This window comes from Narcine bancroftii, chromosome 9 (assembly GCF_036971445.1).
Source record: "Narcine bancroftii isolate sNarBan1 chromosome 9, sNarBan1.hap1, whole genome shotgun sequence".
Classification (NCBI taxonomy): Eukaryota; Metazoa; Chordata; class Chondrichthyes; order Torpediniformes; family Narcinidae; genus Narcine; species Narcine bancroftii.
Genome location: NC_091477.1, coordinates 101616739 through 101633073, shown reverse-complemented (window position 1 = coordinate 101633073; position 16335 = coordinate 101616739). Strand labels below are relative to the sequence as shown.

The 16335-nt window shown below is 33.7% G+C and overlaps 1 protein-coding gene across 10 annotated transcripts in view; it reads left to right on the top strand.

Moving 5' to 3' along the window:
* dis3l2 (DIS3 like 3'-5' exoribonuclease 2) overlaps positions 1 to 16335 on the top strand; it is a 201090-nt gene that overhangs the window by 60538 nt on the left and 124217 nt on the right. For all 10 annotated transcript variants that reach the window (XM_069897053.1, XM_069897056.1, XM_069897052.1 and 7 more), the window contains 4 exons: positions 4040 to 4287; positions 4600 to 4773; positions 6711 to 6790; positions 13504 to 13616. In XM_069897053.1, the coding sequence (XP_069753154.1) occupies positions 4040 to 4287; positions 4600 to 4773; positions 6711 to 6790; positions 13504 to 13616 (615 nt within the window). The remainder of the gene's footprint in view (positions 1 to 4039; positions 4288 to 4599; positions 4774 to 6710; positions 6791 to 13503; positions 13617 to 16335) is intronic.

The window sequence follows — 16335 nt, the reverse complement described above, 5'->3', positions numbered from 1 at the left end:
TTTCATGTCAATTGAATATGGATTTAGTATTAGATAGATGGCATGGTGAAATGCAAAGTTGTATACCTTTTGAAAAGATTACATGTAATTTTAAGAATAAATATGAAAATTTTTTGAGAATTTTGGTTCCATATATGCAAAAGATTGGTGTTATAACTTTATAAATACTTATATTAAGTGAATTGGTAGACTATGGTTCAAGCTTCGTCACTCTCCGGTCTCACCTTACCTTAATAATTCTTTAATTTTTTACTTTTATTATTATTATTCGATGTTTTCTATGTATTTTTAAATATATACTTAGGTTTTGACCAAGTATTTTATATTATACGGTAGTGTTTTAATTCATTGCATATTTTATATTTAGTGGTTATATTTATAGTTGTAGAGGTTAGCATAATTAGGTCATAATTTAGTTATAAAGTAATATCCAGTATTGTTTATATAATTAATCTATTATTTTCTTTCTTTTTTCTTGCTTTTCTTGGAGGTTTTTCTTTGAGGAAGGGAATAGGTGGGGGGAGAAAAAATGATAGAACAGCATGTATTGATTTTGATCTATTGCAATTTGGCTATGTATGTAATTTTTACCTGTGCCAATAAAATAAAATTTGAAAAGAAAGTAAAGTTCTTTTTCACTGTCCAATTATTCACTTTTCACTTCTCCAAGGTCACTGGTATTAGGCAATCTTCCATACTGTGCATAGAATTGAACAGATAGTATATTCACCAAGTTCTGATGCTTTAACTTAAGTTGTTACTGCTTAGGAAGGTCTTTGTTGGTTTCAGAGAGATATTCGTTGTTCGTTGGACACACAAATTGATCTCCTTCAATCAACAACTGAAGTGTCTTACCGAAGAAATGCCCCTCTTGGGTTTTTCCAAAAGATAACCTCTTCTTCCAGGTTACCACAAGGAATTATTTTTTCCCTATTTCAGGAGAAACAGAACAACCAGCCACAATCTCTGCAATTGAATACAGAGCTTTAGAATAGGCTGAACTCAGAACCCAAACCCATCTTGAAATGGGATCTTGCAACAGGTCTGCCAAGTTGCAGCCTTCGTACAAACTGTTGCAGAATACAATGGATGTTTTTTTCTCTGCTAAACCACGTGGCCTCTCTTAGGACAACAAACTTCATTCAGATGTTTAAAACTCTGCCACCAGTTTATAAGCAAAAGAGTTCTCAGTTCTTGAACCTGGACATGCTGGTCCATTAACACCTACTTGCGAAAGCATTTCCCATTGTCTCTGCAAAGCCATCTGTAGACACAAAGTCTACCTTTTGCATAGCTATTGTATAGCAAATGAGATGTTTGTTTGTGAAATGTAACCTCACAACTAAACCTTACAATTTTACCCTTTTAAGTTATGTATCATCATAATTTTATTAACTTATTCTATAACTGGAAAACTGTAGCTCTGAGGAGATATTGCACAGGCAATGGTAATTTTCTTGTGACTGAGTACAGTCTTAATTGAGATGTATAAAATTGAGGCTTCAGAGCTAGAGCAAATAATGAGAACCTAGTTTTCCTGCAGAGGGGTCAAAAGTCAGGGTACATAGATTTAAAGAAATCGGTACAAGGATAGGAGGAGGATCACTATTATAATATTCTGAAATTCATTGCCTAAAAGAGTGGTGGAGACAAATGTCTGCATTTCATTGCAGAAAAGTATGTGAATATGTCTTTAAAGATCAGTAATTTGTGGATCTGTGCACCAAGTACTGGCAAATGGAACTCGATTGGATGGCTCATTTTCAACTGTCATTAACATAATGGGACAGTGCCTTCATGTGGTGTCTATTTTCTTTGATTCCGTGGGACTTAGAATTGAATTCCTGAGCTTGGAGCCAAGGCAGCAGAAGTACTTATGGCAAAGCAATTAAAGTGAGTAACTCAAATGAAGTCAGAATCAGAGGAGTGGAGTCATTTGGTGGGGGTTGAATGGGCTTGAGCTCCAGGTAATTACAAAGAAAAGGAAGAGTGAGTATGAAATGATTTGCAGACGAAATGATTTGCAGAGAGTTTTAGTTAACAAATGCAGGGGTGGAGAAAAAATAGGATATTTTATGATCTAGGAAAAGTACTTGTTTTGGAAGATAAGTTTCTTAAGTGTTGAAGATGGAATGTGAGTTCTTTGGAAATACTAGGGTTACAAATAAGGCTTCAAACTAACTAAGAGGGGAGGGTTTCAAGAAAGGAATCAGGGGAAATGAAAGAGCAGTGGCACAGTATAGTTAGGGAGAAAAACTGGCAGTCCTAGTGTGTTAAGCCAGAACAGATTTTAAAAAAAATATGCAAAACCAAGCAAATGCAAAACTGCAAAAATATCGAAGCTTCAAGTTCATCATTTGAATTCATGAAACATTTGCAATAAGATCGGTAAGTTGATAGCATAGATAGCATTATGTGAGTATGATGTAGCCAAAAGCCAAAAGTATGATGTTGCAGGGTGACTTAAGACTAGGTGCTCAATATTCCAGAGTATCCACTGTTCCAAAACAACAGCCCACAGAGGAAAATAGGAGGGGTGGCATTGTTAATCAAGGAAAGTACCAAGCCTTGTTGTGTCCCAATATAAAAGCAGTGGATAGGAATGTGAAATTGGCTTGGGTTAAAATCAAAGGAAGTGAATGGTCTCTCAACCCACTAAGTGTGACCTCGATAAGTTGCGAGGTCCTGTTTGAAGGTAAATGCAATTGTCATAGAAGATTTTAATCAATATATTGATTGCATAAATCAAAGTGGCAAGTGTATCCTAAAAGAATTTGTGGAATGCATCAGGGATTTCTCTTTGGAGTAGCACATTGCAGAGCCTATCAGGGAACAGGCTATTTTAGATATAGTCTTATGTCATGAAGATGGAAAGATAAGCAACCTTGTAGTTAAAAATCTCGTTAGGGTAGTCAATCCAAATCCAGTTTGAGGATGACTGCCAGATGTCCATAACTATTATGCGTTTTAGTTGATATTTTTTGACAAATTTCAATTTAGTTCAATTGTATTCATTTTTGAAATACAGGGTTGCGCTGCTTAACGTCCATAATAGGTTCTGTGAAATTGGGCGTTATGTGATGTGGACGTTGTGCGAGCACCAGATTATATACTTAGCAAAGGTATATGGGATACTGTAGTGTACCTGTAAACTTTTTATTTGTAAGTAGGGATCAGTGTGGGGACCGACACGGGGCTATGGGGAGAAAGCGAGGCAGTCGGATTAGTGTGAGAATACGGTATCAATTTGCTATAGCTAGCTATCACTTTTTCTAAATTGCTGCAGACTTGAATAATTATGGGACCACAGACATATACGGTTGGACATTTCCCAAACTGACTTTAAGTGGCGCATACCTGTATTTGAGTCCTAGAGACATTCAAAACTATTGAAACTACCCTCACAGCTTTTGCTGTTAATTAAAGTGGGGGCTTGCATTGTCTTCGAAGCTTTGGGGATGGTGATTTAAAGAAAGGGGCTCTTTACTGTGATGATATAATAAGTGTTTAAATGTAAGGAAGTTTTATAGGGAGGGTCCATGAAGTAAGATCATTGCAGTATGGGCAACTGGCTCAGTATTTGAATGGCATTATGAACCCTCAGATCTTAATCGAAACAAAAATATGAAATGCTCTGTTTAATTTCTATGAATAAAAATTGATCATGTTCATGTTAGGTAGATGTGAAAAAAATCCTGAGGCATTATTCAAAAATGATTTGTCTTGCCATCCTGGACATAATATATCATTCTATACACATTCCTAAAGTAAATTAACATGTTTACTGCCATAGTTTATAATGGTAATGAAGAAGAGATTTTTTTTGTTTATTACTCTTCATGTTTAATTTAGCATTAATTAAATTAATGTTTAATTTCATCATGACTTCAGAATGTTGAGCACTCTGGACAGCTGAATAATATCCAATCATTTGTGTTCATAAGTGAGACATCAGAGTTTTAAGTGAAGTCTTTTGAAGATTTTCTTCTATTTAGAGAATTATTGAATATTGTTAACATTGTTCTTCTCATAAATATAGGTTGTTTACATTGTGGAGAAGAAACATTCCAGAGCTGTGACAGGATTCATCAAGCCATTAACTGATAAAAATAGTGACCTTTACAAGGAGTTTGTTATATTTTCACCTGTTGATCATAGAGTCCCGAGAATCTTGGTGCCAATAGAAGATTGTCCAGAAAACTTCATGGCTAGGCCTGCAGATTATGGAAGCATTCTTTTTATTTGCTGTATTGTGGACTGGCGTGCTGATTGCAATTTTGCAAATGGGTAAGAATAATTTATTGAAATATGTGCAGCACTTAAGGGTAAAATTGATCCCATATTGGAATGCCTAAAACATGCTTTATATTTCATTGTAGAATTGAAATATCTTTTTGCTTATTTAAGGAATTATTGACTGACCATGGATGCAACCTGACCCATTGAGTCCTTGCAGATTCTCATTATTTGCTCAGTTTCTTAATTCTGCTTGGCACATCATAATGGCAAATCTGTTCAGAAAATAGAGTTTAGAAATGATCGGGAAATACAATGTCAGAGTAAAATGCTCTGCAAAATTTTGGTTGTTTTTTTAAACAGGTTTTTGACCAGAAGTTTGGGACAAGCAGGTGAAATTGAACCTGAAACTGAAGGCATCTTGATAGAGTATGATGTGGACTTTTCAGATTTCTCTCATAAGGTCCTGGAATGCCTACCAAAATCTTTACCATGGGTTATCCCAAATGAAGAGTTCAGAATTCGTAAAGATTTACGGTACGTGTCTGTGTCTGTTCAGAATATTTTTAAAGTTTTGTTTTGTTAACTTCTTGGATCTGTGCATTTTTAAAAAAAGAATGAGGATAAACTTAGAAGTTTGAGCATTCTTGGAAATAGTTTATTTGGGAGCATGACAATATATGATAATGCAGTTAGTGGGCATCTAATACCAGGATATTGAGAGTTAAAATGAATGCATTTCAGTCTCAGCTGTAATGTAATGAATAGTTAGATTCCCTAACTCCCTAACTTCAGTCCCAAAATAAGTAATTCTAATAAGTTTTATTACCAAACCATGTTTTGGTTCTTGCATGAATGGTTTATTGATTAATAGTAATTTTACGGCCCATTTCTTGAAGATTTTTTCTTGAACAGTATAGGTTATTAATATGAACTTGATTAAAAACCTTGATTAAGGCCTCAAGCATGAAACATTGGTTATGTATCTTTATCTTTGCTACATAAAATACACTGTTTACATGCTGATTTTCGCCAGCTTTGTCATTTTACATTAATGTTAACTTGGTTGGCTTTATTCTTAGCCTTTCACATTACATAATTTTGATAAAAGCTTGCTGGATAAACAAAAATTACACTGATTGTACTGATATGCTTTATTAATACATTCTTTAAATAGGTTTTTGCATGTTATCTGTCAAATTGTTGCTTCACTGCCTTTCCAAATATTTTTGGAATAATTAATTCTGGAAGAATTCTGTTAATTGAAAAAATAATGGAGCATTTCAAAGACTGGATTTGGTGGAAATAGACAATGCCAATTCATTTATTGTTTTAGGTGCTCCCTCTCCCTTTTCCTTAACCAATTATTACAGCTAAGATTAATTTATTGTCCACCATCCACTATCCCAACTCCAGTGGAAGTCAGAACAATTTCAGAGAGAAGAATCGTACCAGTTAAACAGAAATTTCTTCAAACTAAATGTTAATATTTTCTTCAATCCTAAATTGCTTTGCTTATTTACATTTTTCCCACTTACTGCACCGAATTACATTTGCAAACCAAGCCATAACTTTCTCCCTTACCCCATTTTCCCCATTTTCCCCATTTTCCTTACCCCATTTTCTCCCTTTCCCCATTTTCCCCATTTTCCTTACCCCATTTTCTCCCTTTCCCCATTTTCCTTACCCCATTTTCTCCCTTTCCCCATTTTCCCCATATTCCCCATTTTCTCCATTTTCCCCATTTTCCTTACCCCATTTTCTCCCTTTTCCCATTTTCTCAATTTTCCCCATTTTCCTTACCCCATTTTCTCCCTTTCCCCATTTTCCCCATATTCTCCATTTTCTCCCTTTCCCCATTTACCCCATTTTCTCCCTTTCCCCATTTTCCCCATATTCTCCATTTTCCCCATTTTCTCCATTTCCCCCATTTTCCTTACCCCATTTTCTCCCTTTCCCCATTTTCCCCATTTACCCCATTTACCCCATTTTCTCCATTTTCCCCATTTTCCTTACCCCATTTTCTCCCTTTCCCCATTTTCCCCATTTTCCTTACCCCATTTTCTCCCTTTCCCCATTTTCCCCCTTTACCCCATTTTCTCCATTTTCCCCATTTTCCTTACCCCATTTTCTCCCTTTCCCCATTTTCCCCTCCATTTTTATCCTCTGATGATTCCTAATGATTCCACCATTTTCATCTGCCCAGGTCTTAAACGTCACCATTCTTTCCAAAGTCTTGTCTGTGCCACAACCTTTGAGATACTCTTATAAGATAGCTTGTTTTCCAGAATATCTTAGTCATAGGTCTTAAAAATGTCATAAGTGGCTAAGAATCATTAGACAATGGTCTTGGGATTGTCTGCTCTTTCAACTCAATGCATTGTTGTTCACCATTCCCACAAATTCTGAATTGTTTCCATCAGAAAGTTGACTATTTCAGCAGCATGATGTAAAATGTTCAATTTTCTTGACAGGAAGGAATGCATATTTACAATTGATCCAGTAACTGCACGAGATTTGGATGATGCACTATCTTGCCGTGAGCTTCCTGATGGTATGTCTATTTGTATCTTTTTCAAATTATTTGATGAACATTTGTTACTTTTTATTAGTGAGTTGTCTACACTTTTCTTCAGACCCCATCATTTGCAGGTCTTTTTCTAAGTTAATGATTCCTTTTTCCAATTTTTCTACCTGTCTTGTTATAATCTTTTTTAATCTTAGAAGTGTAACGTATAATTTGTCCTTTTAAATATGCTTTCCCATAAAATAAATTTATCAGTAGTTGAATTGCAGTTGGTCTCACAGAATTTGTCTTCTGATAAAATCATGAAAATATAATACATTATAAACATATAGAATGGAAAAAGTGATAACAAGAACTAGACAGAAGTATAATGAACTGGGTGAAAGAACCCATAAAGTACTTTCTTGGCAGTTGAAAGCAGAACAGGACTAAGAATGATTAATGCGATTAAAAACAGATCTGAATGTGACTAGTAATAAATCTCAAGTAATTAATGAGGCTTTTTGACAGTTTTACTCGATATCAATCAGAATCTAAAGGCAATGTTAATAAAATAGAGGAATTCTTATCACAAATAAGACTTCCATTTGCTCAGGAAGAGGTTAGGGAAACATTGAGTTAATTGGAAAGCAACAATCTCTGGAAAAAGATGGTTTCCCTACTGAATTTTATAAAGAATTTAATGTTTTGTTGATTCCTCTTTCTATGGAGGCACCTGAAACACATACTCTCTAGAAACATTTTCAACGGCAATCATCACTACAATACCAAAAAAAGATAGGGACCCATTGAGACCGTCATCTTATAGACTTATTTCATTATTAAATTCAGATGATAAAATCATTGCCAAAGCCTCGGCAAATAGATTGGCAAAATCCTTGCCAAAATAGATAAATATGGACCAAGCAGGCTTTGTGAAAAAGAGACAATCTGCTGATATATGAGCAGGCTGATTAGTATAACTCATTTGACACAAAAGAGGAGTAATCTGAGTTTTGCTGGGGCATTAGATGCAGAAAGAGCATTTGATAGACTGGAGTGAGATTTTTTTTAATTTAAAGTGCTGGAAAGATTTGGACTAGGTCAAATTTTTACCAATTGGATCAAGGCATTATACAATGAACCAAAAGCTAAGGTGGTGACTAATGGACAAATTTCTTCATCTTTTCAGTTGTCAAGATCTAGTAGATCTAGTTGTCTCCAGCTCTATTCATTTTGGCTATAGAACCTCTAGCAGAAGTAATTTGTTGAGATCTGAACATTAAAGGATTTAGGGTTAACCAGGAGGAGTAGAAAATTATTTGATGATGTTGTATTGATATATTTGACAGTACCAGCAAACTCATTACATAAATTGTACTCAAAATTGGAAGATTATGGGAAAATTTCAGGTTATAAAATAAATTGGGATAAATTATTCCTCTTTCAGGAGATTATACTCAGTATCAAAGAGATACCCTATTTAAATGACTGACAAATAGGATAAAATACTTAGGAATACGTACAGATAATAACTTTAAAAAATAAACAAATTGAATTATTTACCTTTACTCAAAAAGATTGAAGATTTAAACATATGGACTGCCTTACCCATAATACTAGTGGGAAGATTCAATTGTATTAAAATGAATATATTTCTAAGAGTACAATATTTCTTTCAATCACTGCCCATACTATTATCTCAGAGGTTCCTTCAGGAGTGAAATAAATGTCAGAAAATTTCTTTGGAAAAGTACGATGTCGAGAGTCTCCATAGAAAAATTAACCTGAAAATATGCTCTGGGAGGCTTACAACTCCACAATTTTAAAAATTATTATCGAGTGGCTCAAATGAGATTTCTTACTTTCATTTTTGAGGAAGGAAATATTTACAGTTTTCAGGTGTAAATCTTTAGTTGTGTTCTTCCTAACCCTTGAGACCTGCGTTGATCTTGCTTTCCTTTTCTTACCTATATTTTTCTTTTGAGGTCTTGGGTGGCTGAGGGTTGGGGTACAACCGTCATGGAGTAAATACTGGATTTACTTTTGTACTTGTATTTTTTAAATTTTGTAATTGACCACATGTATGGTCAAAAATTTTAAATAAACTATGAAAAAAATGAACATTTGTTGCTTTATATATCTTTATGAAACAGTACATAAAGTTATAAAAACAGGACAAGAACAAGTTTCCTTGTGTTGGTATCTGTTTGTCTCACTAAATTGACAACATAACTTGGAGGTAAAATGAGCTTTCGGTTGATTTGATAAAAATAAAATATCTCTTCCCCTTCCATTCTCAGAATTTTAATTAAAAGTATAGTTATTTTGTTTTCATGCTCAAGTAATTTTGTTTCAGATTCAGGTTTAAGAAGAACGTAAAAAGCTTTCAAATTAATCTCATTGCTTTTTTTTGATCTTATTACTTGTTGTGGAAGATGCTTAAATGCTTAAATGGTCAAAAGCAACAAAAAAAAAATCCCAACAAGATTAATTTGAAATTCAAAATGCAAGAATGAAGAAATGGATGCCAGGCCAATCACCACGTGTAAGACCAGATACATTACAACATGTTTGGTACATCATATCAGTGTTGTTATAATGTTATTCTTCCAGGGAGTGACTGATTCATATCTTTCCCAAGTTTAGAATTCTAAATTCATGTACTTTGGCTATTTATTTCTTGTCTGACTGTATATGAAGGAAAATATTACATTTGTCATGGCCAGGTTCAGAAAAAAAATACTTTTATTTCCATGCTGTCAAACGATGAAAGGTCTAACCACTATGATTGTATGCAATTACAACAAGTTAGTTGATTTCCTGCATGTTTGCCAACAGTGAGTCAGAGGATAGAATTTGTCATTAACTTGAAGCTGATATCCTGTTAGTTATTGATGTTGTTGACAACTTGCCCTGTGTCCTGCCTAGTAATATTTTGCTGTCAGTCATAGATCATGATCTGGTGTCCTGCAATCTTGAATATGATAATCCACCGTTAAAATTACAGAAATAATGACTTTCTTTTCATTTAAGACCAAAAGAGGTAACATTTATAGTCAAACAGTCTTTCATCAGAGAAAAATTGGTTTGGCAAATTAAAAAAAAATATCATTCATCTAGATGGTACTGGCCCTTAGATTTAATAAGGTCCCTTGGCTAGCAGTCTTGAAGGAAACTTCAGACACCCATCCCACTATTAGTCTTGAATTTTTCAGACAAGTTGGTGAGTTGAACACAAGGAAAAAAGAAGTGCAGGGCAGGTGAAAAGGATGTACTAGATCATTCACTGGAAAAAAATGCAAGTAAGCTGAAGTATTGTAGATGAGTTACTCTGGAAATTTATTGCGAGAATGTTTATTATAAATGGGACTGATGTTCTTCTGCCATGTTTAGCAAGGGAAAGATCGTCAAAAGCACTTGGCTTAATTCTTCAAATATCTAATGGATTTAAGGACCGACAATAATATATTGTCCTGTAACTTGGCTGTTGTTAACAATCCTATTGGTTGACAGAAGTGTTTTTTTAGATATTTAAATTCTATCATGAAACTGGGATTAACAGCCAGTTTGGCATTAATAATCAAATTTATTGGAGTTTTATTATTTGACAAGATAGTTGGTTTGAATAGACAGTAGGATTTTACAAATTGACACATGATTCATTAATGAGAAATAAGTTAAGAATTTGGGCTCAATTTAACAAATTTTTCGGGCTTAATGATTTTTCACTGGCGAGCCCTTTTATAGATGACCACCTTTTTCAACTCTCCTTGTTGGATGTAGGTTTCAAGGAATGGGATAGAATAGGTATTCAAAGTTTTAATGATCTCTTTATTTGAGATAATTTTGCCTCTTTTGAACAATGATCAGCTAAATTTAATCTTTCCAACAGACACATTTTTAGATATTTACAAATTATACATTTTGTTCATTCTAAGCTTTCGGATTTTCCACACTATTATTCTTGATCTGTTTTTTAAATTTATTGTTTTGTTTTCATGGTAAATTAATATCAAGTATTTATAATAATTTACTGGATTTAAAATCAGTATCTATGCGTGAGTCTATGAGTGATTGGGAACAAGATTTGAACATAACATTTTCAGATGAAGATTGGTACACCACTCTTAGCGTGATTAATGATTCTTAATTTTGTGCAAGGCATTGTTTATTACAGTTTAAGGTGGTACACACAACACATATGTCTAAACTTAAATTATCTTGCTTTTATGCTGATGTTGATCTACTATTTGTGAAATGTAAAATTTTTGAAGCTACTCGATTCAAATTTAGAGAGATTCTGGAAATATATTTTCCAAACTTTATCAATTATTTTTAAGCTGAATTTTGAACCTTGACCCTTAATTACTTTGGTTTTTTTTTTCTCTGATCCAGATAAACATCAGGATCTCTGGGAAAAGGTTTAGCTTTTATCATGTTAATAATCAGACAAGCAATTTTATTGAAATGGAAAGATGATTCATCCCCTATTCATATACAGTGTTTGTATGATGTAATGTCATATTTAAATTTAGAGAAAATTAGATATACAGTAATATTAAAGCGAGGAAGTTCCAATTTATTAAATTGTGGGGCCCAATCTTAGAATTTTTTGATAATTGGAAGAATTAACAATGACTGTATGTTCCAGTAATTCATTCCATGTTGTCCGAGGGTCACCAATGGTTCCACATTATTGCTTTTTTTATTAATTGTATATGGTTACCTTGATTAGAAGGTTAGATTAGATGGTTTAGTTTTCATTTTTTTTTTCTTTTATTCAAGTTATTTCAATAAACAAGTTTAACACGGTTGCATACATCATTTCAATTAAATGTTTTTGAGGTATTATAAGCAATTATTAATGTAGTTTTATCTACTTTCTTTTTGCTTTTTTGTGCATGCTTATTTGTATACAAATGAATTATGCAATTTTCAATTCTGTATATTAAACTCAATTAAAATATTTAAAAAAGACGAAGAATAGCCAATAGGATTTGACATCTAACTTGCAATGGCCTAGTTTGAAATTAGTTGAGGCATTATCACTGAAACTTGAATAGTAAATTTGGAATTCTGTTCTCTTTGCTGCTTGTACTTATTTCCAAGGTATTTGGCATATAACTGAATTTGAAAGCTTCCTATAATTTAAAACTTTTAATATTTAAACCAGTTTTTTTTTTGTTGGTTTTGACAGAACAAAAAGTAGAATGTTGTGTCTGGAGCTTCTCAATAAGAACATGTTCTGTAAAATGAATGGAAAGCAAAATACGGGTTATTTAAAACCTTGGCATAGTCATGCAAGTTGTACCAATTTGAGACAAATTTCTCCTTTTTATTTTCTGATGTTTGTTTTTCATCTTCCAAACCATGATGAATGGGTAAAAATAGTGCTTCAGTGGAATTTACATTTACACGTTCCAAACGACTGCAAAATTTTATACATATTTTGAGCAAATTAACTTTCAAAATGCTTATTTGTTTGAATGTTGTATCCTAAAATTAGCATTCTACACTTGGATGTTCAGAAGTGACAGAAGTCAGACTATGATAGAATATAGCACAGTACAGGCCCTTTGGCCCTTGATGTTGTGCTGACCCATATATCCCTTCCTTAAAATGTATTAAACCCTCCCTACCCCATCACCCTCTATTTTTCTTTCATCCATGTGTCTGTCTAAGAGTTTCTTAAATTTGCCCCATAAGACTTGTTTCCCAATCCAGGCAACGTACTGATAAATCTCCTATGCACCCTCTCCATAGCTTCCACAAACTTCCTATAATGAGGTGACCAGAATTGAACACAATACTGTATGGTCTTACCAAAGATTCGTAGAGTTGTAACAGGACTTCTCTACTTCTAAATTCAATCGCCCTATTAATGAATCCAAGTATCCCATAGGCCTTCTTAACTCTCCTATCAACCTGTGCAGCGACTTTGAGGATGTATGGATTTGCACCCCAAGGACCCTCTGTTCACTCAGACTCTTAAGTAACCAACCTTTAACTCTGTACTCAACCTTCTGGTTAGTCCTTCTGAAAAGCATCATCTTACATTTATCCTGATTGAAATCCATCAGCCTCTTTTCTGCATCTAGTCTCTGATGGCAATGAAATTATTACAAGGTAACGGATTTTTGTTTTGTTTAGATTAGTTGAATGGTGATAGGATGGGTTATCATTTATAATCTTAGGTTGATTTGCATATCTACAGCATTTTCAAATTTGTTTTATTGTCACATTGCATGAGGTACAGTGTGAAGGGTTCACTCACAAGCAATGTACCAGTCTACTCTTAAGATGGATACAACCAAACAAAGTAAAAAGGCAAGACCACACTTGGAGAATATAGTTACAATAAAAAAAAGATCAGATGTACCAAGCAACAGCAGCACTGTTATGGGAATGATTTAGGATCTTGATGGCTGTGGGGAAGAAACTGGTTCTGTCTGGTGGTGCATGTATTCATACTCTTGATTTTTCTCCCTGATGGGAGGATAGCTGATCCACAGACTAATCTGTTTCATTGTAAATCATTTCTGGTTGAATTTAACTGAATTTAATTTACTAAGTAAATTTTGATGGGTTTAAACAAGCAATGCAAGTCAAATACAATGGAATTCTTATTTCATTTCCTTTAATACTGGATCCTTAAAATTAAATTTATTGGCTTCAAACACAAATGGTAAATTTCAGAGAATATTGTATTTATCAGGAGTGAATATTTGCAGTTAATGTTTCCAATTATTTATTTGAAGGAAACATGGAAGTTGGAGTGCATATTGCAGATGTGAGTTATTTTGTTCGTGAAGGAACAGCTGTTGATAAAATTGCCAGCAAAAGGGCAACCAGTGTCTACCTGGTTCAGAAGGTAATGTGTATGAAGTTTAACATCTTCTCGATAAGTGATTTAAGATTCTTTTTATCTACATTGTGATGCAACATTTGTAGATGTATTTGGGAGATAAATTGGTAAAATTAGAGTAGGTTACATACATACAGACATTTTAAAACAGATTTTATTTGAAATACTGAAGAATTCATATTCAGTGACTTTACAGAAACTGGAGAATGCTATGCACATTTCACAAGTAGGTGCTAATTGAAATGATGTCATGAAATGAATGGACTGGACACACTCTGGCTGTTGACAGCTCTTTGCAAGGGTTTTGACAGAGTGCACAGGAAGGTCACTCCTAGGTTCTTGTTTACCTAAAACAACAGATGGGAGCAGAAGACTAACTCCTATTGTTTTCTGGAGAAGGATGGGGTTTTGCAAGTGAGAGAGTGAGATGGAAAGAGAGAGAGACTGAAGTCACAGCTGAAACAAGCAGGAGAAGCTGGTTGGAACTGAAACACAATCTCCAGAGTGGCGGATGGCTGGAAGTGCTATCTGTCTGATGTTTCTCTTGGAATTAGCCTGAAAGAAATAAGTTATCATCTTGAGAACTCTGATGGGGCAAGTTTCATCAGCAAGACCTTGAGGTGACTAATGGTGGTACCTCAGTTGTGGAAATCCTGGAACGACAAATCTCTCTCTGAAAACCTACAAAGAACTTTCCTGAGCGGTAAACATTTACCTTTCAAGCACCAAAGCCTTGTGAACTTTATATATGTTAAATTCTGTGCACAGTATAAGAATTGCCTGCAACCAGAGAACTTGGAAGAATGAGAAGTGAGATTGAACTGTGAACCAAGGAACTTTTCTTAAATTTACACACACATTACAACCACGTGCGCTTAGAATTAGAAGGGGGTTAAGTTGGGTTAGTTAAGTTAATAGAATTAAGATAAAGTTTGATTCTGTTTACAAGTTTAAAGGTAATTAAAAACAACTTTTGTTTAAGTAACTACTTGTCTTGGTGAATGTCTATTGCTGCTGGGTTTTGAGGTCCTTTGGGCTCAAAACAACATGAACAAAATAATTAGATTAATATTTAAAATTGTGGTGTGCAATCTTCACTGTGGATGACATAATTCGGTCCTTTGGCACCTATTTTCATCTGACCGCATCAACAAATTTGCCTCAGACATCCTTTCTGGTATCCACTATTCTAACCAATCTCTGGTTCATTCATTCCCTTTGGAATTATTGATGACCATCTTTATGGGCCCATATTTCAATCTCACCTGTAAGGGTATAGATTTTCTAATTCTCTGTGGTATTAATATATTAGAATGTTAGAAAATTGATAATTCTTATAAATCAGATTTATTTTCTACAATGTTTTGATTTTATAATATCCCATTGCTTTAGAATCTGCAGTCAATACTCCAAGGGTATTGTAATTAAAGTTCTTTCCCAGTTTAACATAACTTAGGAAAGTACACCTCTATTTTTAATGCAGTATATGATTTTCACAAAATTATGTTTGTAGGCATTTACAAATCTATTTTGTAAATTTATTAATATCTATCACTAGAAGCTTTATTCCCTTATTTTTTGAGTCAATCACAGATTTCATATTAAAAACATACAAACATAGAAAATAGGGGTAGGAATACACCACTTAGTCTATTCCAGCTTGAAATTATTTCATACCTTTATGATTCATTGCAGAAGACTGACATTTTTGAATAAGTTTTATATTTGACCAGACGATCATCCAAATGACCTTTTCCAGTTGAAGAGTTCAGTGAATTAGAAACTGATTCCTCTATTTGGGGGATATTTTTTGAATAGCATAAACAGACACACTTTCTGAAATTTATTGCAGAATTATGAATAAGAAATCCACCAATATAGTCTCTAATGTATTTTTAAATTAAATTATACCTTATTGGTACTATACATTTTCAATCTTTTTATTGGTTTTAACATATGCAAAGTACATAGATACATATGGTATTAATAATAAAGTAAATTAATATTGAGTTACACGTATCAAATAACAGTGAGCAAGGTACATATAAACCCATGATATTTAATGGAAAAAAAAGAAAAGAGAAAAAACATATATTCCTAAACTAAGAATCAAACCCCAACCTATGAGGGCTGCTGGCCAAGTTAAGGAGTCCACTACTAACAATTATAATATTTATGGGGTCATGAAAAAAAAATCCAAAAATAATCAATCTACAAGTTTTGAAAGTTTTTAAGAAAAGAACCCCAAAGTGAAAAAAAGTTAAAATCCATTGCAGTAGTAGAACACCCAATTTTTTCTAGAGATAGACATGCCATCACATCTGACAACCATTGAGTATGAGTGGGAGGAACAACATCTTTCCATCTCAGCAAAATAGCCCTTCTAGCAATGAGGGAAGAAAAATCTACTAAATGAGATTGTGGAAAAAGTCAATATTAAATCCATTGGCCCACTCACTCCAAAAATAGCAATGCAAGGGCTTGGAGTCAAGTTAATATTAAGAACTAACGATAAGGTGCAAAATACCCCTTACCAGAAATTAAAGAGAGAAAGACATAGTCAAAACATATGATACAATTATACATTTATCACCTTTAGAGAAAATATTAGGATAAAATTTAGATAACTGAACCTTGGAAAAGTGTGCTCGATGAACTACTTTAAATTGAATTAATGAATGCCTAGCACAAAGAGAAGATGAGTGAACACATTTCACTATGTAGT